General features: G+C 44.9%; 1 protein-coding gene across 5 annotated transcripts in view; it reads left to right on the forward strand.

Moving 5' to 3' along the window:
- Positions 1-23752, forward strand: part of LOC101942610 (adhesion G protein-coupled receptor E2-like) — a 35296-nt gene extending 11544 nt beyond the window's left edge. Inside the window, exons 6-11 of one of the 5 annotated variants that reach the window (XM_065576290.1) lie at positions 1518-1661; positions 4327-4470; positions 12525-12668; positions 15127-15270; positions 19802-19945; positions 22729-23752. In XM_065576290.1, the coding sequence (XP_065432362.1) occupies positions 1518-1661; positions 4327-4470; positions 12525-12668; positions 15127-15270; positions 19802-19945; positions 22729-22904 (896 nt within the window). In that variant the 3' untranslated portion in view covers positions 22905-23752. The remainder of the gene's footprint in view (positions 1-1517; positions 1662-4326; positions 4471-12524; positions 12669-15126; positions 15271-19801; positions 19946-22728) is intronic. The other 4 variants (XM_065576293.1, XM_065576292.1, XM_065576291.1 and 1 more) reach the window with 4 other exon arrangements.
- Positions 23753-24648: the final 896 nt, after the last annotated feature.

Consider the following 24648-nt stretch of genomic DNA (forward strand, 5'->3'; position numbering starts at 1 on the left):
ACTGACAGCAACGTAACTAGATCCCTTCAAAATTATTTCTTGCTGCTGCTGGTGGTGGACCTGGATTTTAAGACAAAATGGCGACCCTAGCTAAGGATTAGTCTGTTTCTGGACTAAAACTCACTGTAGCCTGTCCACAGGATCAGAACCTCCCTACCCCCAACTCCCAACCTTCAATCTTACTGTGAAATTCCCCAGGGTGCAACCTGAACTGCTGTGTCCCCTTAACCCCCCAACCTGGGGTTCCTTTAATGCTCCTTTTCTGTCAGACCAGCCAGTCCTGGCCTGCTCATGCACAGATACTAGTCTGCAAAATCACTCCCAGATGTTTACATGAATGTTGTTCCAGCCATCCATGGATAGACACACCGCGACACCCACATATCCCCACTCCCAGCCTGGGCTCCCCAGATATGTGCGTCTGATACTGCTCAGTCGACACCTGGCATTATAAGATCATAGATAGTCCAACATTTCAACCAAGTTTAATGTTTATGCCCCAGTCTTTGTTATCTCAAGTCGAGGTTTCCCAAACACACTGGTTTAGATAAAACAATAAAACACGTTTATTAGTGAGAGAGTGAGAGATTTTTAGTGGTAAAGCACAAAAGTTAGAATTGGATACAAAAGAAACAAAAAACTAAAACCTCAAGTTAATTCCTAAACTTTACCAATCTACTTAAGATTTGTAGCCAACATCCCTCTCACCACAACAGATGCTGCAGGCAGTTCTCAGTTCACGGGCAGGATTCTCTTTCATTCTGAGACTAATCCTCTTAGTTCAATGTTTTTCAAGTATTCATTGATGTTAAAAGCAGAGAGAGATAAGGAAGACAGTAGAGGTGGTTACAGGCCCTTTTGTCCCGCTTCTTATACCACAATTCTTGTGTGCTGGAAATACCTTTGCTGGGTCCTGTCGATAGGCAGTATGTGAAAATCAAACTGTCTTTCAGCTGTTTTGTAAATTTCCTGTTGAGAACTCCCCAGTTGGTCAATCTCTGATTAACCAGGGGATGAATCTTAAGCATGTTGCTGGCATGCCAGTCTGTTCTTGTATCTGAGGAACTGGCTTATGAGTACTACACAGTAGTTAAAAATATTTTAGTAATAATCATACAGCAAAATCTCATAATTTCACATGCAGTGTTTGTTACACACATTTCAACAGGATAATAATATTCATCAGATTATGAGTTTCCAAATGATACCTCACAGGGCATATTTTGTACAAAATAGATCATAGCCATATAAAAGTGGTGAATACGGGGTACAGGGTGACACAGCTACCCTTCCCACGTCCTCCTGTTTCTCTGGCTTCAGGGGAGAGGGGATGGAGGCCTTTTCTTGATCCTTTGCCTGATGTCTCGAGAAGAGTGGCCAGATGCCTTGGTCCTCCCACCTCTGCTCTTTTAGGCCCAGAATTTCTCCCTTCCTGCATGAACTACACTGAAGAAGTCAAACAAAAGGTAAAAAGGGTTATCCGTTGTTCTCTTTCAATGACATTGTTCCTTTCACAGTTGACAGGTGTCGGAAATTGTCTACTTGTCCTCCTTTTGCAACCTGTGAAAACATTTCCGGAGGCTACCAATGCACCTGCAATCGCGGGTTTGCATCTAGTTCTGGGGAGGAACACTTCACTGATCCAACAGTGAAATGCATCGGTGAGTATTGGCTCTGGAGCGCAGCTAAGTGGGAGGGAACTCTGTAATGTGTTGAGTGTAATGTAGGTTGCTCTAATGCCATTGGACCAGCTCTTGCACTTGCCAGAAAAGTTATGGATTAGTGCACTCTACTGACCGGTGAGCATGCTGCAATGATTAAGGGTACGTCTACACTTCCATCAATAGAGGGTAGCCAAGCAGGTGCGAGTGTGGGATGGAACTGGGCATGGAAACTAGTGTGTGGAAGTAGGGTGGGGAGACAGATCTGTCCAGGCAACAGGGTGCAGGGGGAAGATGGGACTGGCCAGATAAAGAGACTGGGTCAAGGGGCTGGTCTGGGGGAACAACAATGAGATTGGACTAAGTGTCTGGGGAGGGACACTGAAACTGGGACTCAGTGGGACTGGGGAATGTTGGGGGGCTGGCAGTGGGCACAGCTGGAAACTAAGAGGGGAGGAGAGAGACAAATGGAATGAGGAGCCGAGATGCAGGGGAACTGGGACTGGCTGGGAAAGGAGACCGGGACTGGGATGAGACACCTGAGGCATTCTGATTAGGACAAGGACAAGAGCCAGAGATGGGAAGAGACAGCACTGGGACAGGGACAAATTGGGGACGAGGATGAAGATGAAGGAGCCAAGCTTGGGTCTGAGCATACAGAAGAGTCTGTGCCCACTAGTGGACACGCCTCTCCAGGGCCTGGAATGGGAGCCAAGATTCCAGCTCGTCTGAGTCCCCACCCAGCATCTGGCCAGGTTTGTTTCCGTCAGTTCTGCATGACTCCCTAGGCGTGAACGAGTGTCTCAGCAGGAAATCTTGCCCTTGCCAGGCCACTCACACCATGACCTTTGGAGTTACTTTATGCTTGCAACGATGGCCATGCATTGAGCTCTGGAGTCAAGATTTTTACTGACAGCAACGTAACCAGAACCCTTCAAAATTATTTCTTGCTGCTGCTGGTGGTGGACATGGATTTTAAGGCAAAATGGGGACCCTAGCAGGGGATTAGTCTCTTTCTGGACTAAAACTCACTGCAGTCTGTCCACAGGATCAGAACCTCCCTACCCCCAAATCCCATCCTTCAATCTTACTGTGAAATTCCCCAGGGTGCCACCTGAACTGCTGTGTCCCCTTAACCTCCTAAACTGGGGTTCCTTTAATGCTCCTTTTCTGTCAGACCAGCCAGTCCTGGCCTGCTCATGCACAGATACTAGTCTGCGAAATCACTCCCAGATGTTTATATGAATGCTGTCCCAGCCATCCATGGATAGATACAGCGCGACACCCACATATCCCCACTCCCAGCCTGGGCTCCCCCGAAATGTGCATCTGATACTGCTCAGTAGAGCCTTGACATTATAAGAGGATAGATAGTCCGACATTCCAACAACGGGTAATGTTTCTGCCCCAGCCTTTGTTATCTCAAGTAGAGGTTTCCCAAACACACTGGTTTAGTTAAAACAATAAAACACGTTTATTAATGAGAGATGAAAGGTACAAAAGTCAGAATTGGTTACAAATGAAATAAAAAGAGAAAACCTCAAGCTAATTCCAAAACATTACCAAGCTAAATAAGATTTGAAGCCAACATCCTTCTCACCACACCAGATGCTGCAGGCAGTTCTCAGTTCACAGGCTGGATTTCCTTTTATTCTGGGACCACTCCCCTTAGTTCAGTGTTTTTCAAAGATTCACTGATGTAATAAGGAGAGGGAGATAAGGTAGACAGGAGAGGTGGGTACAGGCATGTTTGTCCCCCTTCTTACACCCCAATCCTTGGGTGCTGGAAATACCCTTGCTGGGTCCTGTGGGGAGGCAGTATGTGAGCACCAAACTGTCTTTCAGCTGATTTGTACATTTCCTGTTGAGAACTCCCCAGTTGGTGAATCTCCCATTAACTAGGGGATGACTCTGTAGCCTGTTACTGACATGCCAGTGTGTTCCTGTCTCTGAGGAACTGGCTTATGAGGACTACCGAGGAATTACAACATATTTCAGTATTAATCCTACAGGAAAATCTCCTAATTTCACATGCAGTGTTTGTTACACACATTTCAGAAGATAATAATATTCATCAGATTATGAGTTTCAAAATGCTACCTCATAGGGCATAGTTTGTACAAAACAGATCATAGCCATATAAAAGTGGTGAACATGAGCTACAGGTGTAGCCCAGTGGGCAGCTTACCTGTGTTATATTCATTGCTTTGTTATTCTGCTTTATTATATTTAGTAATAATGCAAGGAGCCTACAGGCTTTTATCCTGTAAGATTTGGCTTTAGTAAATAGTGTGAGGCTTGAGGCCCATAACATTTGGCAGAGATAAATGTAAGTAACACATCAGTTAATAGCCATATAAAAGTGGTGAATATGGGCTACAGGGTGTCACACCTACCCTTCCCATGTCCTCCTGTTTCCCTGGCTTCAGGGGAGAGGGATGGAGGCCTTTTCTTGATCCTTTCCCTGATGTCTCGAGAAGAGAGGCCAGCTGCCTTGGTCCTCCCACCTCGTCCACCTGCTCTGTTAGGTCCACATTTTCTCTCTCGCTGCATTGTTAACAAGGTTAACAAATGAAAGTGAACCACATTGAAGAAGTCAAAGAAAATGTGCAAAGTGTTATCGATTGCTCTCTTTCAATGACATGGTTCCTTCTTCCTTTCACAGTTGACAGGTGTCAGAATTCATCTACTTGTCCTGCCTTTGCAACCTGTGAAAATGTTTCTGGGGCCTACCGCTGCACCTGCAAGCATGGGTTTGCATCTAGTTCTGGGGAGGAACAGTTCACTGATCCAACAGTGAAATGCATCGGTGAGTATCGGCTCCAGAGCCCAACTAAGTGAGAGGGAACTCTGTAATAGGGTGAGTGTAATGTAGGACTGGAATGGACCTTGAAAAGTATTGAGTCCAGTCCAGTCCTCTGCCTTCACAGCAGGACAAAGTACTGTCCCCGACAGATTTCTGCCCCAGATCCCTAAATGGCCCCCTGAAGGACTGAACTCACAACCCTGGGTTTAGCAGGCCACTGCTCAAACTACTGAGCTATCCCTCCTCGTTATCAGCATGTCCACAGGATCAGAACCTCCCTACCCACAACTCCCATCCTTCCTTCCTACTGTGAATTTCCCCAGGGTGCAACCTGAACTGCTGTGTCCCCTTTACTCTCTAGCCTCGGGTTCCTTTTACGCTGCTTTACTGTCAGACCAGCCACTCCTGGCCTGCTCATGCACAGATACTAGCCTGTAAAATCACTCCCAGATGTTTCCATGAATGCTGTCCCAGCCATCCATGGACAGATACAGGGAAACAGCCATATATCCCCATTCCCAGCCTTGACTCCCCAGAAATGTGCGTCTTATACTGCTCAGTAGACCCCTGGACATTAGAAGCTCATAGATAGTCCAACATTCCAATAAAGGGTAATATTTATGCACCAACCTTTGTTATCTCAAGTAGAGGTTTCCCAAACACACTGGTTTAGATAACACAATAAAACATGTTTATTAACCAGAGAGAGAGATTTTAAGTGATAAGGCACAAAAGTCAGAATTGGTTACAAAAGAAATAAAAAGTTCCCAAGCTGGATTTCCTTTCATTCTGGGACCACTCCCCTTTGTTCAGTGTTTTTCAGGTATTCATTGATTTTATAAGCAGAGAGAGATAAGGTAGACAGGAGAGGTGGTTACAGGCATCTTTGTCCCCCTTCTTACACCCCAATCCTTGTGTGCTGGAAATACCCTTGCTGGGTCCTGTGGATAGGCAGTATGTGAGAATCAAACTGTCTTTCAGCTGTTTTGTAAATTTCCTGTTGAGAACTCCCCAGTTGGTCAATCTCTGATTAACCAGGGGATGAATCTTAAGCATGTTGCTGGCATGCCAGTCTGTTCTTGTCTCTGAGGAACTGGCTTATGAGGACTACTCAGGAATTACAACATATTTCAGTAATAATCCTACAGCAAAATCTGATAATTTCACACACAGTGTTTGTTACACACATTTCAACAGGATAATAATATTCATCAGATTATGAGTTTCCAAATGATACCGCACAGGCCATACTTTGTACAAAATAGATCATAGCCATATAAAAGTGGTGAACATGGGGTACAGGTGTAGCCCAGTGGGCAGCTTACCTGTGTTATATTCATTGTTTTGTTATTCTGCTTTATTATATTTAGTAGTAATGCAAGGAGCCTACAGGCTTTTATCCTGTGAGAATTGGCTTTAGTAAATAGTGTGAGGCTTGAGGCCTATAACATTTGGCAGAGACAAATTTAAGTAACTTATCAGTTATAGGGAACTGAAAGTAGCATGCAAGAGGGGGAATTTTGTCCAGCATACCAAAATCAGCCACCCACAAAACATAGCTGACACCAGCATCCGGAAGGTTCTGGACAAAATGTCCAACCGCAAAGGCGCTATGGCAACAAATTGACATGTATGTTAATAGGGTAACATCACACATATACTAACCTATAGAAAACAAACACCTTAAGGTGTTATTATGTCCGCTTTCTTAGGAAGGAAGGGAGAGCAGGAACACAAACAAACAGCAAAGAAAGGTGCACTGGACCCGAGTTTTTGACCATCAGGCATGCCAGGGGCAGGATGCAAGTGGGGCGATGCGGGACATCAGCCTGGTTGCACTCCTTATTGGGTATTATTGACCAGTCACTGGGGTTAGACTCTTGCAAGAGTCTTCTATACATGTGTTAAGAGAGGCTTCTGGGGTAATCAATAATTGTTAAAATAGCAGTAACACAGTGCACTGTGACCCACACTTTGAGGTGGCGGGGGAACTGATTAATGTATGTTTTAATTGCCGCCAAGGGGCCGCAGTAACTCAGAACTTGTACAGTTCGAGCTACCTTAATGTCAGTCACCTCAACTCTCCTGTTCTGTGCCTAGATCTGTCTCTGACTAGCTTCCCCCTTGCTGCTCAGCAGGTCCCGACTAGGTAATGACCTCTCAATGAGTTAATCGTACATTGGCCATCGAGGGAAGAGAGAGGGAGCAGAACCCCCCTCCCCTCTGTTTTTCTTGGGACTTGTTTAAGTAATTGTTGAACCGGTTAAGGGGTAAATTATTGACGGAGGTATGTCCCTATATATACATGTGTGTGTGTAGTGTTAGGGTTTTTGTGTAGATTTAGAGTAAAGTTAGTTAGTATAATTTACTTGAGCTCATTTAAGTAGGAGTTGAAGGAAGTCAAGTAGTCAGCTGAGAATTCTGTGGGCGACCAGAGACATAACATACAAACATAGAAGATCATGGAAGAACTTTCGTACGAATGCAACATCACCATAGCCAGGCTATGTTCAGTCACCCTGACTGGTAGCATATAATCATACATCTAATATGTCATATGTCTAATACATTATATGATCACACGTCTAAAATAATGTACCAACTAACGCTTGTTGGTGAGTAATAACTCAAATGAAATAAATAAATACAAAGCAACAGGACTGTCTGAGCACAGCTGTAGGTATAAGTCCAACTTCCACCTAAGCAGGGTGTTAAAATCCCAGAAGACTCAAATCCCAGAAGATTAAATTAAATAATAATGTAAAAATGGTTGATTAAGAGGTATTAAAGGAACCAGGGAAAACCCTTATCAGAAGGTACCAAAAGATTTATTCCCCCACAGGTCATAAAGACCTTGTAACTATGCCTTTATCCCATATCATGTAATCCACCAAGCCAACAGTTTTTGTGCCTTTAACTTGTAATATCAAAGAAATCCTCACTAGCAAAAGTCATTGAGGCTTTGACCAGCAGCTAACATGTTGCTAAAAAGGGAAGTGCTTTTGTATTCTGTGCTTGGGAGAAAAAAGGGAAGTAGGCAAAGCAAACTGCTTCTAACTCAAGCAAAATAATTATTAGCAAAATAATTAAAATGAGAAACCCCTAAACATCTAACCGTAGGTGGGAAGTCTGTTACCAGATTTGCCCGTTACTTTGGGGTACACTCTTTTATTAGGGTTACTCTTCTGGGGGTGGGAGGGTTCTGTAATTCTATTAATGTAGTGCTTGTGTCACTTGTGTTTTCATATGGAGCTCTACTTCTCCCTTCTGCAAGTCCCCTCCCAATGGAGCTACCCTGCAGGACCTCGGTTCCACAGGGCTGGGTTCCTCCAGCCCAGAACCAGATGAATGAACACACACACACACACACACCACACACACACACACACACACACACACACACACACAGTGGACCAGGTCAATCAGCACTTTCAAGCTGACCCCTTATATGTCCCTGAACTCAGTAGTCTAGGTCGAGCAGCGCTTCCAAGCTGCCACCGTCGTATGTCCCAGGTTCAGCCCGTCCCTATCCCCACTGTCACGTTACAATTGTTCTAGTAGTAACCCTCTGGATGAGCAAACCCCACCGGATTTTTGGCCGCTACGGGGATCTTTAGCTTAGGTAAGAGGAGTGTTGCTGCAGAGTAAATGGGGAAACTAAAATCACAAAAGAGTAAAATTCAGAGAGAGAGAGGGAGGGAAGCAACCAGCTTAACCATAAAAGTTATTTATTGACTAATAGTGATAATTACACAAGGAGGCCTAAACAAACGTAACAGTTACATTATTAAAGGTTACAAAAGTCATATATAGAAAACTAGATCTGATCAAACAAGTTGGGGTTAGGAAGTCATACCCGAGGTAGAAAATAAAAGAGAGAGAGAGCTGGGATCTCACCACTTCCATGAAGCTTGAACTGGTCGGGGTTCCCAGGTGATGGTGGTCGCTCAGGTTCCTGAGGGCAGGAGACAGGCAGAGCCCCCAGCATGATCAGTCAGGAGAAGATGAAATCCCAGTGAGACTGATGCAGAGTTTGGATCCAGGCATCAGAACACACTTGAGCATGGGTAGGGGTTTCTTGCAGGGAAACAACCATGGTTCAAGGGAGACACTAGATTTGTTTATGGGTAAACTGAGGACTCAAGGGTTTTCTCTAGGTTAGACAATAGGGGCTGATCACTCCTAGCTATGGATGGTGTTCCTTCCAGGGAGCTCACAATGCAATTAGGTAGCTTCAGTATTTTGGATACCAATCAAGGATTCATTACTAGAATTGGTCTGATAACTGCTGAGCTGGGTGTGTGCAGGCATGGGTTCATTAACATCTGGAGCAGAAATCCCCCATGATGCAGTGCTTCCCTGCTTTTCTGGTCCCAGAGTTCAGTGCAGTTCTTGCCTTGGAATCTCTGTTTCCCGTTCTCTATGCTGATGGAGATGCCTCCCTGGCCCATCTTTAATGCAGATGAGGCCAGGGGAGTTGCCTTAACCCTGTCATCCTTGTCAGGAGGGGTCTAGGTGTGTATCCCACCACCCTTCACTGCTCTCTGCAAGTCTTTTCTCGGATCGGTTTTGGTTCAAGCAGAGGCTGGAGGGGGTGTCTTTCATGAGTCAGACAGGCTGGATATTGTGCCCTGGTTCCCCAAGAACACAAAGCTGACTGGTATCAAGTCCTCTGGCGACAGTGCTAAAGGAGGAGTTGAGTAAGCCAGATACTTTCATCTTAGGAAATAAGCAGTTCGATGTTGCAGAGTGGGAGAGTGAATGAGATTCCTCGTAGATAAAAAAGGTTATGTCTAATATGTCTAATGTGCATGTACAAGGTAAAGAAAACCTTTACTACTCCTAACCTGTAAGTGGTGGGAGCAAGCAAGGTAATGCCTTTAGGACAAGATCAAGCATTCAGTACTTGTTACTTGCATGTTTGTATTCGACATACCTTCTTAGTTTAACTAATCCGTTGTGCATTATTATTCCATAAATAGGTCTTAAGTTAGTTGCAACTCCAGATTTAGCGAATACAAGAAAGGAAGCAGGTAACATATAATCTTTCTCCTTTATGCAGGAATCATTATTTTAAGGAAGTGTTGAAGCTTCTTCAACGTGTAGCAAACTTTGTTACCCACAAGATAAATCGTGCTTATCATTATAGGTCCTAATTCATCAATGTCAAATGTGGAATTAATCTAATTACAGGTTTGCCTTCATATTTCCTGAAAAATATTAGCACCTGCTTTAATTCTTTTTTTCCCCCACCCATTTCTGTTTTAATCTAGGATCTAAAGATTCAAGACAAGCAGGCTCCTGACCTAATCATCACACTTAGGTTATAGGCAAACCAAGGCTATATACCTAAACCTCCTCTGCAGCCGTCTTGAGGTCCTAATAGTTTGTTCAGAGAGGCAGACTCACAAGCTCCAGTGTTTGTACAATGTGAAGGAAGCAAAAAAAAAAAATAGACGTTGTTGTAAACCTCCAAATGATAAACTCTTAATGCTGGAGTAACTGTGGTCTGGAGGCAATGGTAGCAGCCCAATATAAGGACACTCTTTGTTGCTCTGGTGCAAGGACACTCTTTGGTACATTGGTGCCTTCCTTGAAGCCATATGATCTCATCCCCAGTATATCGAACTTGGGGAAAATTAAGAATCAAAACATAAACAGTATTAAGTTTATTGCCTGAACTCATAACATCAATGTATATATATGTATTAAAACACAATATGTATGAAAACTGAACATATGGTAAAAAGGTATACCAGGTAGAGGTGTAACCCTCAGCTAAGAAATGTAACCATGTCACCTGTAGTAACCTGGAAAAAGACCCATCCTCTCATCAATAACTCCAGGGTGGGAGGTGGCTACACTTATATCAAAGGCATAATGAAACCCATGTGTCATATATCAATTTCTGCATACAGTATACACATATAGCACAATTATGGGTTGAAAAAGCCCCACATTTAATCTCTCTCTCTCTATATATACATAGTTGCAAAATAGTGGCATTAAAGTTGTTTTTTAAATATAAAACAGGAAGAGCCACTTGCTCTAATCCTTATTGAGAAATGCCCCTGTTCTCTACTGAGGGCAGCTCAGATACGGGGTCTGTGACACTACACCCTAATTAAGACTCTTATTTAACTAAGATTACATTATGGTACCCCCTTAACTGGGTCCAATCCAGATGGGGATGTATTTGGCAGCTCCACTCAGTAGGTCACTTTAAAGATAATGTCTACAACTATCACAGCGATGTACCTCCTCTGGTAGTATACCTCCCAACATGGGAAATCCCACTGATGGCCTGGTGTTCTAACAAGGGGAGCAGTACATCAGCGTAAAAGTAATGTTTGAGGTGAACACACCATGTGTGGCCAGAAGGAAGGTACCAACGGGATCTGTCATCATCTTCATTGTTGGTAACCTACCTGGTTAACCAAGTATATATAGGGTGACATGTATCGGGAGTATGGCAATGACCAAATAACAAAATATTTTTACTGTCAACTGGAGTGAAAGGTCACATTACATTTTGATACACCCCACAGGCACTTATACCCACATCTTGATTGGGCAGGTGGTGCTTCCATCAGTCATCTAGTGTATGTAAGGCACAGGCTTTAAACATACAGTCAGGCCCTAATTTATGTGATAGGATTCATTAGCAGTCACCCTATCAAGGGGGGGCCTGTAGCCCAGTGGGCAGCTTACCTCTATTATATTCATTGCTTTGTTATTCTGCTTTATTATATTTAGTAATAATGCAAGGAGCCTACAGGCTTTTATCCTGTGAGATTTGGCTTTAGTAAATAGTGTGAGGCTTGAGGCCTATATTCTTTGGCAGAGATAAATGTAAGTAACTCATCAGTTATAGGGAACTGAAAGTAGCATGCAAGAGGGGAAATTTTGTCCAGCATACCGAAATCAGCCACCCACAAAACATAGCTGACACCAGCATCCGGAAGGTTCTGGACAAAACGTCCAACCGCAAAGGCGCCATGGCAGCAAATTTGACATGTATGTTAATAGGGTAACATCACACATATACTAACCTATAGAAAACAAACACCTTAAGGGGAGGAAATACAGATAAAAACCTCTATTAAATACAGGTCTGTCTCATCTTACGCTGGGGTTACGTTCCGTGGTCAGCGCGTAAAGCGAAAACCGCATATAGTCAAAATTACATTGAGTTCAATGGCGGGCGGAATCGCCCTCACGACAGGTACAGTATTAAAATTGTTATTTTTCTCTTTTTTTGTTTTTGTTTTTGCCGACCGCGTATAGCTGAAATCGCGCATGTTAAATGCGCGTAAGATGCGACAGACCTGTATGCATTGGACATGGCAACGTCAGCGTAACCTAGTATAAAAGTAACATCCCAGGGGCAGCAAGTATAGAGATGTAGACCATGGGAGGGGCCAGAATGATGGCCACTGGGGAAGATGGGGACGGTAATGGTGATGAGAAAGATAATGGTTAACACTCCAGAGTGTGAGTGTGACCGTCCAAATGTACTTTCTGTATTATCTGTATCTGTCTTGTTGAGTTTCAGTGTGTGTATAACTTTGCTAAATTATTAATAAATCATTTATTTGTATATATATATATATATAAAAGTTCCCATAGTGTGAGTGCTGCACCTGTGCGCATCGGGGTTCCCAAATTATATAATAATTTTACAATAATCTAACTGGGCCTGATCTGGGGACAAAAACCTGTTAATCCTCAAGTTACAATTGTATATACTCAACTTTGAGTCAGGCTACACAGGGTGTCACACCTACCCTTCCCATGTCCTCCTGTTTCTCCTGGATTCAGGGGAGAGGGATGGAGGCCTTTTCTTGATCCTTTGCCTGATGTCTCGAGAGGAGTGGCCAGCTGCCTTGGTCCTCCCACCTCAGCCACCTGCTCTGTTAGGTCCACGCTTTTTCCCACGCTGCATGATTAAGAAGGTTAATGAATGAATGTGAACCACACTGAAGAAGTCAAACAAAAGGCTCAAAGGGTTATCTGTTGCTCTCTTTCAATGACATGGTTCCTTCTTCCTTTCACAGTTGACAGGTGTCAGAATTCGTCTACTTGTCCTGCTTTTGCAATCTGTGAAAATGTCCCTGGGGGCTACAACTGCACCTGCAACCGCGGGTTTACATCTAGTTCTGGGGAGGAACACTTCACTGATCCAACAGTGAAGTGCGTTGGTAAGTATCGGCTCCGGAGCCCAACTAAGTGAGCGGGAGCTCTGTAATGGGGCGAGTGTAATGGGTGTTGCTGTAATGCCATTGGGACCAGCTCTTGCACTTGCCAGAAAAGTTATGGAGCAGTGCACTCTACTGACCGGTGAGCATGCTGAAGTGATTAAGGGTACGGCTACACTTCCATCGAGCTCGCATGCTAACAATAGAGGGTAGCCAAGCAGGTGCGAGTGGTAGGACCCCTTGGAAACCTGGCGACTCCCACACCTTGAACTGCACAGGTACCAGTCACTACTAGCCGCCTTGAGAAACATTTGGAATATAATCAGGCCGTAATGTCCCCAAAGGTTAACAGTGGTCTGTAAGCCCTCTAGTGGCGCTCGCTGTGGTCCATGGTTCAGAAGCTGCCCACAAACCAGTGTGTGTGTAGCTAGGACATTGCACCTCCCTACTGCCAACTCCCATCCTTCATTCCTACTGTGAAATTCCCCAGGGTGCAACCTGAACTGCTGTGTCCGCTTAACTCTCTAGCCTCGGGTTCCTTTTATGCTACTTTACTGTCAGACCAGCCACTCCTGGCCTGCTCATGCACAGATACCAGCCTGCAAAATCACTCCCAGATGTTTCCATGAATGCTGTCTCAGTCATCCATGGACAGATACAGGGAAACAGCCATATATCCCCATTCCCAGCCTTGACTCCCCAGAAATGTGCGTCTTATACTACTCAGTAGACCCCTGGACAGTATAAGCTCATTGATAGTCTGACATTCCAACAAAGGGTTATGTTCATGCCCCAGCCTTTGTTATCTCAAGTAGAGGTTTCCCAAACACATTGGTTTAGATAAAACAATAAAACATGTTTATTAATGAGAGAGAGATTTTAAGTGGTGTGACAGACCCAGACCAGTGGGGTACAGGAGTCTGGTAGAGGGCAAATATACTGGTCACTGGATGAGTAGTTTTCTGTTCCCTGAGTGACCAGAGCAGGGGCTGCACTAGAGTAATCAGGAACCTGCTAGAACCAGTTAAGGCAGGCAGGCTAATTGGGACACCTGGAGCCAATTAAGAAGAAGCTGCTAGAATCAATTAAGGCAGGCTAATCAGGGCACCTGGGTTTTAAAAGGAGCTCACTTCAGTTTGTGGTGTGAGTGTGAGGAGCTGAGAGTGAGAGGGTGTGCTACTGGAGGACTGAGGAGCACAAGCGTTATCAGACACCAGGAGGAAGGTCCTGTGGTGAGAATAAGGAAGGTGTTTGGAGGAGGCCATGGGGAAGTAGTCCAGGGAGTTGTAGCTGTCATGCAGCTGTTACAGGAGGCACTATAGACAGCTGCAGTCCACAGGGCCCTGGGCTGGAACCTGGAGTAGAGGGTGGGCCTGGGTTCCCCCCAAACCTCCCCATTGACCTGGACTGTGGGTTCTTCCAGAGGGAAAGGGCTCTGGGCTGTTCCCCAGCCCACATGGTGAATCTCTGAGGCAAGAAAATCTGCCAATAAGCGCAGGACCCATCAAGATAGAGGAGGAACTTTGTCACAGTGGTAAGGCACAAAAGTGATAATTGGTTACAAAAGAAATAAAAAGATAAAACCTCAAGCTAATTCCTATATGTTACCAAACTAAATAAGATTTGACTCCAACATCCTTCTCACCACACCAGATGCTGCAGTTCAGAGACTGGATTTCCTTTCATTCTGGGACCACTCCCCTTAGTTCAGTGTCTCAAGGATTCATTGATGTTATAAACAGGGAGAGAAAATGTAGACAGGAGAGGTGGGTACAGGTATTTTTATCCCCCTTCTTACACCCCAATCCTTGTTAGGTCCTGTGGGGAGGCAGTATGTGAGTGCCAAACTGTCTTTCAACTGATTTGTACATTTCAGGTTGAGAACTCCCCAGTTGGTGAACTTCCAATTAACTGGGAGATGACTCTTTTAGCATTCTACTGGCATGCAGTGTGTCCCTGTCTCTGAGGAACTGGCTTATGAGGACTACACAGTAGTTACAACATATTTCAGTAATAATCATACAGGAAATCTCATAATTTCACATGCACAGTTTGTTACACACATTTCATCAGGATAATAATATTCATCAGATTATGAGTTTCCAAATGATATCTGACAGGGAATACTTTGTGGAAATTGGTCATAGCCATATAACAGTTGTGCATATAGGCTACAGGGTGTCACAGCTACCCTTCCAACCTTCTCCTGTTTTCCGTGACTTCAGGGGAGAGGGATGGAGGCCTTTTCTTGATCCTTTGCCTGCTGTCTCGAGAAGAGAGGCCAGATGCCTTGGTCCTCCCACCTCAGCCACCTGCTCTACCAGGTCCACACTTTCTCCCTCACTGCATTGTTAACAAGGTTAATGAATGAATGTGAACCACATAGAAGAAGTCAAACAAAAGGTGCAAGGGGTTATCGATTGCTCTCTTTAAATGACATGGTTCCTTCTTCCTTTCACAGTTGACAGGTGTCAGAATTCGTCTACTTGTCCTAGTTTTGCAAAATGTGAAAACGTTCCTGGGGGCTACCACTGCATCTGCAATCACGGGTTTGCATCTTCTTCTGGGGAGCAACACTTCACTGATCCAACAGTGAAGTGCATTGGTAAGTATCGGCTCTGGAGCCCAACTAAGTGAATGGGAGCTCTGTAATGGGGCGAGTGTAATGTAGGTTGCTGTAATGCCATTGGGACCAGCTCTTGCACTTGCCAGAAAAGTTATGGATCAGTGCACTCTACTGACCGGCGAGCATGCTGAAGTGATTAAAGGCACATCTACACTTCCATCGAGCTGTCATGCTAACAATAGAGGGTAACCAAGCAGGTGCGAGTGGTGGGATGGAACTGGGCCTGGAAACCAGTATGTGGAAGTAGGGTGGGGAGACAGATCTGTCCAGGCAACAGGCTGCAGGAGGATGATGGCACTGGCCAGATAAAGAGATTGGGTCAAGGAGCTGGGCTGTGGGACCAACGATGAGATTGGACTAAGTATCTGGGAGGGACAGTGGAACTGGGACTCAGTGGGACTGGGGAATGTTGGGGGGCTGGCAGTGGGCACAGCTGAAAACTAAGAGCGGAAGAGAGAGACAAATGGAATGAGGAGCCGAGATGCCGGGGAACTGGGACTGGCTGGGAAAGGAGAGTGGGACTGGGATGAGATACCTGAGGCATTCAGAGTGGAACGGGGATAAGAGCTGGGGATGGGAAGAGACAGTACTGGGACAGGGACATGTGCGGGGGGATTTGTGGCTGAAGGAGCCAAGCTTGGGTATGAGCACGCAGACGAGTCTGTGCCCACTAGTGGACACTCCCCTCCAGAGCCTGGAATGGGAGCCAAGATTCCAGCGCTTCTGAGTCCCCACCCTGCATGTGGCCAGGCTTGGTTCCCTCATTTCTGCATGACTCCCTAGGCGTGGATGAGTGTCTCAGCAGGAAATCTTGCCCTTGCCAGGCCACTCACACCATGGCCTGTGGAGTTACTTTTATGCTTGCAACGATGGCCATGCATTGAGCTCTGGAGTCAAGATCTTTACTGACAGCAACGTAACCAGAACCCTTCAAAATTATTTCTTGCTGCTGCTGGTGGTGAACATGGATTTTAAGACAAAACGGTGACCCTAGCGGGGGATTAGTCTGTTTCTGGACTAAAACTCATTGTCGCCTGTCCACAGGATCAGAACCTCCCTTCCCTCAAAGCCCATCCTTCATTCCTACTGTGAAATTCCCCAGGGTGCCACCTGAACTGCTGTGTCCCCTTTACTCTCTAGCCTTGGGTTCCTTTTAGGCTACTTTTCTGTCAGACCAGCTACTCCTGGCCTGCTCATGCACAGATTTCAGCCTGCAAAATCACTCTCAGATGTTTCCATGAATGCTGTCCCAGTCATCCATGGATAGATACAGGGAAACAGTCATATATCTCCATTTGCAGCCTTGGCTCCCCAGAAATGTGAATCTTATGTTCCTCAGTAGACCCCTGGATAGTATAAGCTCATTGATAGTCTGACATTCCAACAAAAGGTAATGTTCATGCACCAGCCTTTGTTATCTCAAGTAGAGGTTTCCCAAACAGACTGGTGTAGATAAAACAATAAAACACGTTTATAAATGAGAGATGAAAGGTACAAAAGTCAGAATTAGTTACAAAAGAAATAAAAAGAGAAAACCTCAAGCTAATTCCAAAACACTACCAAGCTTAATAAGATTTGAAGCCAACATCCTTCTCACCGCACCAGACGCTGCAGGCAGTTCTCAGTTCACAGGCTGGATTTCCTTTTATTCTGGTACCACTCCCCTCAGTTCAGTGTTTTTCAAAGATTCACTGATGTAATAAGCAGAGGGAGAGAAGGTAGACAGGAGAGGTGGGTACAGGCATGTTTGTCCCCCTTCTTATACCCCAATTCTTGGGTGCTGGAAATACCCTTGCTGGGTGCTGTGGGGGGGGCAGTATGTGAGCGCCAAACTGTCTTTCAGCTGATTTGTACATTTCCTGTTGAGAACTCCCCAGTTGGTGAATCTCCCATTAACCAGGGGATGACTCTGTAGCCTGTTACTGGCATGCCAGTGTGTTCCTGTCTCTGAGGAACTGGCTTATGAGGACTACACGGGAATTACAAAATATTTCAGTAATAATCATACAGCACAATCTCCTAATTTCACATGCAGTGTTTGTTACACACATTTCAGAAGATAATAATATTCATCACATTATGAGTTTCAAAATGCTACCTCACAGGGCATAGTTTGTACAAAATAGATCATAGCCATATAAAAGTGGTGAATATGGCTACAGGGTGTCACAGCTACCCTTCCCATGTCCTCCTGTTTCCCTGGCTTCACAGGAGAGGGATGGAGGCCTTTTCTTGATCCTTTCCCTGATGTCTCGAGAAGAGAGGCCAGCTGCCTTGGTCCTCCCACCTCATCCACCTGCTCTGTTAGGTCCACATTTTCTCCCTCGCTGCATTGTTAAGAAGGTTAACGAATGAAAGTGAACCACATTGAAGAAGTCAAAGAAAATGTGCAAAGTGTTATTGATTACTCTAAAAAAAGAACAGGAGTACTTGTGGCACCTTAGAGACTAACAAATTTATTAGAGCATAAGCTTTCGTGGACTACAGCCCACTTCTTCGGATGCATACAGAGTGGAATAAATATTGAGGAGATATATATATATACACACATACAGAGAACATAAACAGGTGGGAGTTGTCTTACCAATTCTGAGAGACCAATTAAGTAAGAGAAAAAAAACTTTTGAAGTGATAATCAAGGTAGCCCACTACAGACAGTTTGATGAGAAGTGTGAGAATACTTACAAGGGGAAATAGATTCAATGTTTGTAATGGCTCAGCCATTCCCAGTCCTTATTCAATCCTGAGTTGATTGTGTCTAGTTTGCATATCAATTCCAGCTCAGCAGTCTCTCATTGGAGTCTGTTTTTGAAGTTTTTCTGTTGTAATATAGCCACCCGCAGGTCTGTCATTGAATGACCAGACAGGTTAAAGTGTTCTCCCACTGGTTTTTGAGTATTATGATTCCTGATGTCAGATTTGTGTCCATTAATTCTTTTGCGTAGAGACTGTCCGGTTTGGCCAATGTACATGGCAGAGGGGCATTGCTGGCACATGATGGCATATATCACATTGGTAGATGTGCAGGTGAACGAGCCCCTGATGGTATGGCTGATGTGATTAGGTCCTATGATGATGTCACTTGAATAGATATGTGGACAGAGTTGGCATCGGGCTTTGTTACAAGGATAGGTTCCTGGGTCAGTGGTTTTGATCAGTGATGTGTGGTTGCTGGTGAGTATTTGCTTTAGGTTGGGGGGTTGTCTGTAAGCGAGGACAGGTCTGTCTCGCAAGATCTGTGAGAGTAAAGGATCATCTTTCAGGATAGGTTGTAGATCTCTGATGATGCGCTGGAGAGGTTTTAGTTGGGGGCTGAAGGTGACAGCTAGTGGTGTTCTGTTATTTTCTTTGTTGGGCCTGTCTTGTAGGAGGTGACTTCTGGGTACTCGTCTGGCTCTGTCAATCTGTTTTTTCACTTCAGCAGGTGGGTATTGTAGTTTTAAGAATGCTTGATAGAGATCTTGTAGGTGCTTGTCTCTATCTGAGGGATTGGAGCAAATGCGGTTATATCTTAGAGCTTGGCTGTAGACAATGGATCGTGTGGTGTGTCCTGGATGGAAGCTGGAGGCATGCAGGTAAGTGTAGCGGTCAGTAGGTTTCCGGTATAGGGTGGTATTTATGTGACCATCGCTTATTAGCACAGTAGTGTCCAGGAAATGGACCGCTTGTGTGGATTGATCTAGGCTGAGGTTGATGGTGGGATGGAAATTATTTAAATCATGGTGAAATTCCTCAAGGGCTTCTTTTCCATGAGTCCAGATGATGAAGATGTCATCAATGTAGCGCAAGTAGAGTAGGGGCGTTAGGGGATGAGAGCTAAGGAAGCGTTGTTCTAAGTCAGCCATAAAAATGTTGGCATATTGTGGGGCCATGCGGGTACCCATAGCAGTGCCGCTGACTTGAAGGTATATATTGTCCCCAAATGTGAAATAGTTGTGGGTGAGGACAAAATCACAAAGTTCAGCCACCAGGTTAGCTGTGACATTATCGGGGATACTGTTCCTGATAGCTTGTAGTCCATCTTTGTGTGGAATATTGGTGTAGAGGGCTTCTACGTCCATAGTGGCCAGGATGGTGTTTTCTGGAAGATCACCGATGGATTGTAGTTTCCTCAGGAAGTCAGTGGTGTCTCGAAGATAGCTGGGAGTGCTGGTAGCGTAGGGTCTGAGGAGAGAGTCCACATAACCAGACAAGCCTGATGTTAGGGTGCCAATGCCTGAGATGATGGGGCGTCCAGGATTTCCAGGTTTATGGATCTTGGGTAGCAAATAGAATATCCCTGGTCGGGGTTCTAGGCATGTGTCTGCACAGATTTGTTCCTGTGCTTTGTCAGGGAGTTTTTTTAGCAGATGGTGTAGTTTCTTTAGGTAATCCTCAGTGGGATCAGAGGATAATGGCCTGTAGAATGTGGTGTTAGAGAGCTGTCTAGCAACCTCTTGGTCATATTCCAATTTATTCATGATGATGACAGCACCTGTTTCAATGACATGGTTCCTTCTTCCTTTCACAGTTGACAGGTGTCAGAATTCGTCTACTTGTCCTGCTTTTGCAACCTGTGAAAATGTTTCTGGGGCCTACCGCTGCACCTGCAATCACGGATTTGCATCTAGTTCTGGGGAGGAACACTTCACTGATCCAACAGTGAAATGCATCGGTGAGTATCGGCTCCAGAGCCCAACTAAGTGAGCGGGAACTCTGTAATGTGTTGAGTGTAATGTAGGTTGCTCTAATGCCATTGGACCAGCTCTTGCACTTGCCAGAAAAGTTATGGAGCAGTGTACTCTACTGACTGGTGAGCATGCTGCAGTGATTAAGGGTACGTCTACACTTCCATCGAGCTAGCATGCTAACAATAGAGGGTAGTCAAGCAGGTGGCAGTGGTAGGATGGAACTTGGCCTGGAAATGTGTGTGTGGAAGGAGGGTGGGGAGACAGATCTCTCCAGGCAACAGGGGGAAGATGGGATTGGCCAGATAAAGAGACTGGGTCAAGGGGCTGGTGTGGGGGAACAACAGTGAGATTGGACTAAGTATCTGAGGAGGGACACTGGGACTGGGACTCAGTGGGACTGGGGAATGTTGGGGGGCTGGGAGTGGGCAAACCTGGAAACTAAGAGGGGAGGAGAGAGACAAATGGAATGAGGAACCAGGATGCCGGGGAACTGGGACTGGCTGGGTAAGGAGACCAGGACAGGGAGGGGAGGATTTGGTGCAGGTGTAGACTGGGACTGGCTGGGAAAGGAGACTGGGACTGGAATGAGACACGTGAGGCATTCTGATTGGGAGTGGGTCAAGAGCCAGGGATTGGAAGAAACTGCTCTGGGACAGGGACAAGTTGTGATTGTGTGGGGACAAGGCTGAAGGAGTCAAGCTTGGGTATGAGCACACAAACAAGTCTGTGCCCACTAGTGGACACTCCCCTCCAGAGCCTGGAATGGGAGCCAAGATTCCAGTTCTTCTGAGTCCCCACCCAGCACCTGGCCAGGTTTGGTTCCGTCAGTTCTGCATGACTCCCTAGGCGTGGACGAGTGTCTCAGCAGGAAATCTTGCCCTTGCCAGGCCACTCACACCATGACCTTTGGAGTTACTTTATGCTTGTAACGACGGCCATGCATTGAGCTCTGGAGTCAAGATCTTTACTGACAGCAACGTAACTAGAACCCTTCAAAATTATTTCTTGCTGCTGCTGCTGCTGCATGGATTTTAAGACAAAATGGTGACCCTAGCGGGGGATTACTCTCTTTCTGGACTAAAACTCATTGCAGCCTCATCTCATCCACAGGATCAGAACCTCCCTACCCCCAACTCCCAACCTTCAATCTTACTGTGAAATTCCCCAGGGGGCCACCTGAACTGGTGTGTCCCCTTAACCCCCCAACCTGGGGTTCCTTTTATGCTCCTTTTCTGTCAGACCAGCCAGTCCTGGCCTGCTCATGCACAGATACTAGTCTGCAAAATCACTCCCAGATGTTTATATGAATGTTGTCCCAGCCATGCATGGATAGACACACCGCGACACCCACATATCCCCACTCCCAGCCTGGGCTCCCCCGAAATGTGCATCTGATACTGCTCAGTAGAGTCTTGACATTATGAGAGGATAGATAGTCCGACATTCCAACAACGGGTAATGTTTATGCCCCAGCCTTTGTTATCTGAAGTAGAGGTTTCCCAAACACACTGGTTTAGTTAAAACAATAAAACACGTTTATTAATGAGAGAGGAAAGGTACAAAAGTCAGAATTGGTTACAAAAGAAATACAAAGAGAAAACCTCAAGCTAATTCCAAAACATTACCAAGCTTAATAAGATTTGACGCCAACATCCTTCTCACCACACCAGATTCTGCAGTTCAGAGGCTGGATTTCCTTTCATTCTGGGACCACTCCTCTTGTCAGTATTCTCACACTTCTTATCAAACTGTCTGTACTGGGCTATCTTGATTATCACTTCAAAAGTTTTTTTTTCACTTACTTAATTGGCCTCTCAGAGTTGGTAAGACAACTCCCACCTGTTCATGCTCTCTGTATGTGTGTATATATATCTCCTCAATATATGTTCCACTCTATATGCATCCGAAGAAGTGGGCTGTAGCCCACGAAAGCTTATGCTCTAATAAATTTGTTAGTCTCTAAGGTGCCACAAGTACTCCTGTTCCTTAGTTCATTGTTTCTCAAGGATTCATTGATGTTATAAACAGGGAGAGATAATGTAGACAGGAGAGCTGGGTAAAGGTATTTTTGTCTCCATCCTTACACCTGAATTGTTTTCTGATTAAAATACCCTTGCTGGGTCATGTGGGTAGGCAGTATGTGAGTGCCAGACTGTCTTTCAGCTGATTTGTAAATTTCCTGTTTAGAACTCCCCAGTTGGAGAATCTCCGATTAACTAGAGTATGACTCTTTAGCATGTTGCTCGCATTCCAGTGTGTCTTTGTCTCTAAGGAGCTGGCTTATGAGTAGCACCCAAGAATGACAACATCTTTTAGTTATAATCTTACAGCAAAATGTCGTAATTTCACATTCAGTGTTTGTTAGAGAAATTTCAACAGGATAATAATATTCATCAGATTATGAGTTTCCAAATGATACCTCACAGGGCATACTTTGTACAAAATAGATCATAAGCATATAAAAGTGGTGAACATGGAGTAGAGGGTGTCACACCTTCTCTTCAAACTTTCTCCTGTTTTTCCTGGTGTCAGGGGAGAGGGATGGAGGCCTTTTCTTTATCCATTACCTGATGTCTTCAGAAGAGTCAGCCAGCTGTCTTGGTCCTCCCACCCCAGCCGCCTACTCTGCTAGGTCCACTCTTTCTCCCTTGCTGCATTATTCACAAGGTTAATGAATGAATGTGAACCACACTGAAGAAGTCAAGCAAAAGGTGCAAAGCATTATCCATTGCTCTTTCAATGACGTGGTTTCTTCTTCCTTTCACAGTTGACTGGTGTCAGAATTCATCTACTTGTCCTACTTTTGCAAAATGTGAAAACATCCCTGGGGGCTACCACTGCACCTGCAAACGCGGGTTTGCATCTAGCTCTGGGGAGCAACACTTCACTGATCCAACAGTGAAGTGCGTCAGTGAGTATGAGCTCCGGAGCCCAGCTAAGTGAGTGGGAACTCTGTAATGGGGCGAGAGTCATGTAGGTGGCACTTGCACTTGCCAGAGAAGTTGTGTATCATTTGTGGTGCTTTGTACCTCAGGGGAACACCTTACAGACCCATGTTCATCTTTATAAAATGATTGTGTGGTATCCAATGCAAAGTTTGTCATGTTGGGTGTCTTTGGAAGGCTCATAATGTACTGAGCATGGTTGTTATAGTGATGTTATAGTAATCATTATAGTGATGTTATAGTAAGGTTATAGGTTATAATTTCATGCATATAGTTATGAGCCCGAAAATGTATCCTTGGCTTAAAGCAAACCGATGTAAAAACTCTCCAAAAACAGAGAGGCAGTTCACACCTCATCAGGGCATGGATGGGACAAACTCCGCCCAGCCTCACAGGAACAATGGACACTGGCTTTGGCAGCAAGAAAAGAATCTGTTAGTCCCTCAAGGGAGTCACCCCCCTTCATTTGGTCAGTTTGGGACTGAGATGAGGTAATGCTCACCTGACTCTGAAGGGGGGGGGGAGCAAAGCCAAGAGGAAAGAAATCCCATGATAAAAGGGAGAGACATTTTGCCAGGCTCTCTCTCTCTTTTCCACCTACATCTACAGACACCACCACCATCCAGTGACTGAAACACTGATTAAAGGTGCGAGCCTGACTGAAAAGGAACCAGCCAGCCTGCGGTGAGAAGCATCTCAGTTTTAAGGTCATCAAAAGTGTTAAGATCAGCTTGGAATGCGTTTTGCTTTTATTTCATTTGACCAAATCTGACGTGTTCTGCTTTGACTTATAATCACTTAAAATCTAACTTTATAACTAATAAATCTGTTTGTTTGTTCTACCTGAAGCAGTGCGTTTGGTTTTCTGTGTCAGAGACTCCCCTTGGGATAACAAGCCTGGTACATATCAATTTCTTTGTTAAATTGACGAACTCATATAAGCTTGCAGCCTCCAGTGGGCATAACTGGACACTGCAAGAGGGAGGTTCCTAGGGTTGTGTCTGGGACCAGAGATATTGGCTAGTGTCATTCGCTTGCAAGTAGCTGGGAGCAGCTTATGTACTAGATGCTGTGAGTGAACAGCCCAGGAGTGGGGGTTCTCACAGCAGAGCACCAGAGGGTAATCATCAAGTGATCCATTCCTGTCTCCCATTCCCAGCTTCTGGCAAATAGAGGTTAGAGACACCATCCCTGCCCATCCTGGCTAATAGCCCTTGATAGACCTATCCTCCATGAATTTATCTAGTTCTTTTTTGAACCATGTTATAGTCTTGGCCTTCACAACATCCTCTGGCAAGGAGTTCCACAGGTTAACTGTGCGTTGTGTGGAAAAAATACTTCCTTTTGTTTGTTTTTTAAACCTGCTGCCTATTTATTTCACTTGGTGATCCCTAGTTCTTGTGTTATGAGAAGGAGTAAATAACACTTCCTTATTTACTTTCTCCACATCAGTAATGATTTTATAGATCTCTATCATATCCCCACTTAGTCATCTCTTTTCCAAGCTGAAAAGTCCCAGTTTTATTAATCTCGCCTCATATGGCAGCCGTTCCAACCCCCTAATCATTTTTGTTGCCATTTTCTGAACCTTTTCCAATTCCAATATATCTTTTTTTGAGATGGGGCGACCACATGTGCACGCAGTATTCAAGATGTGGGCGTAGCATGGATTTATACAGAGGCAATATGATATTTTCTCTCTTATTATCATCCCTTTCTCAATGATTCCCAACATTCTGTTC

The sequence above is a fragment of the Chrysemys picta genome, chromosome 22 (assembly GCF_011386835.1).
Source record: "Chrysemys picta bellii isolate R12L10 chromosome 22, ASM1138683v2, whole genome shotgun sequence".
Lineage (NCBI taxonomy): Eukaryota > Metazoa > Chordata > Testudines > Emydidae > Chrysemys > Chrysemys picta.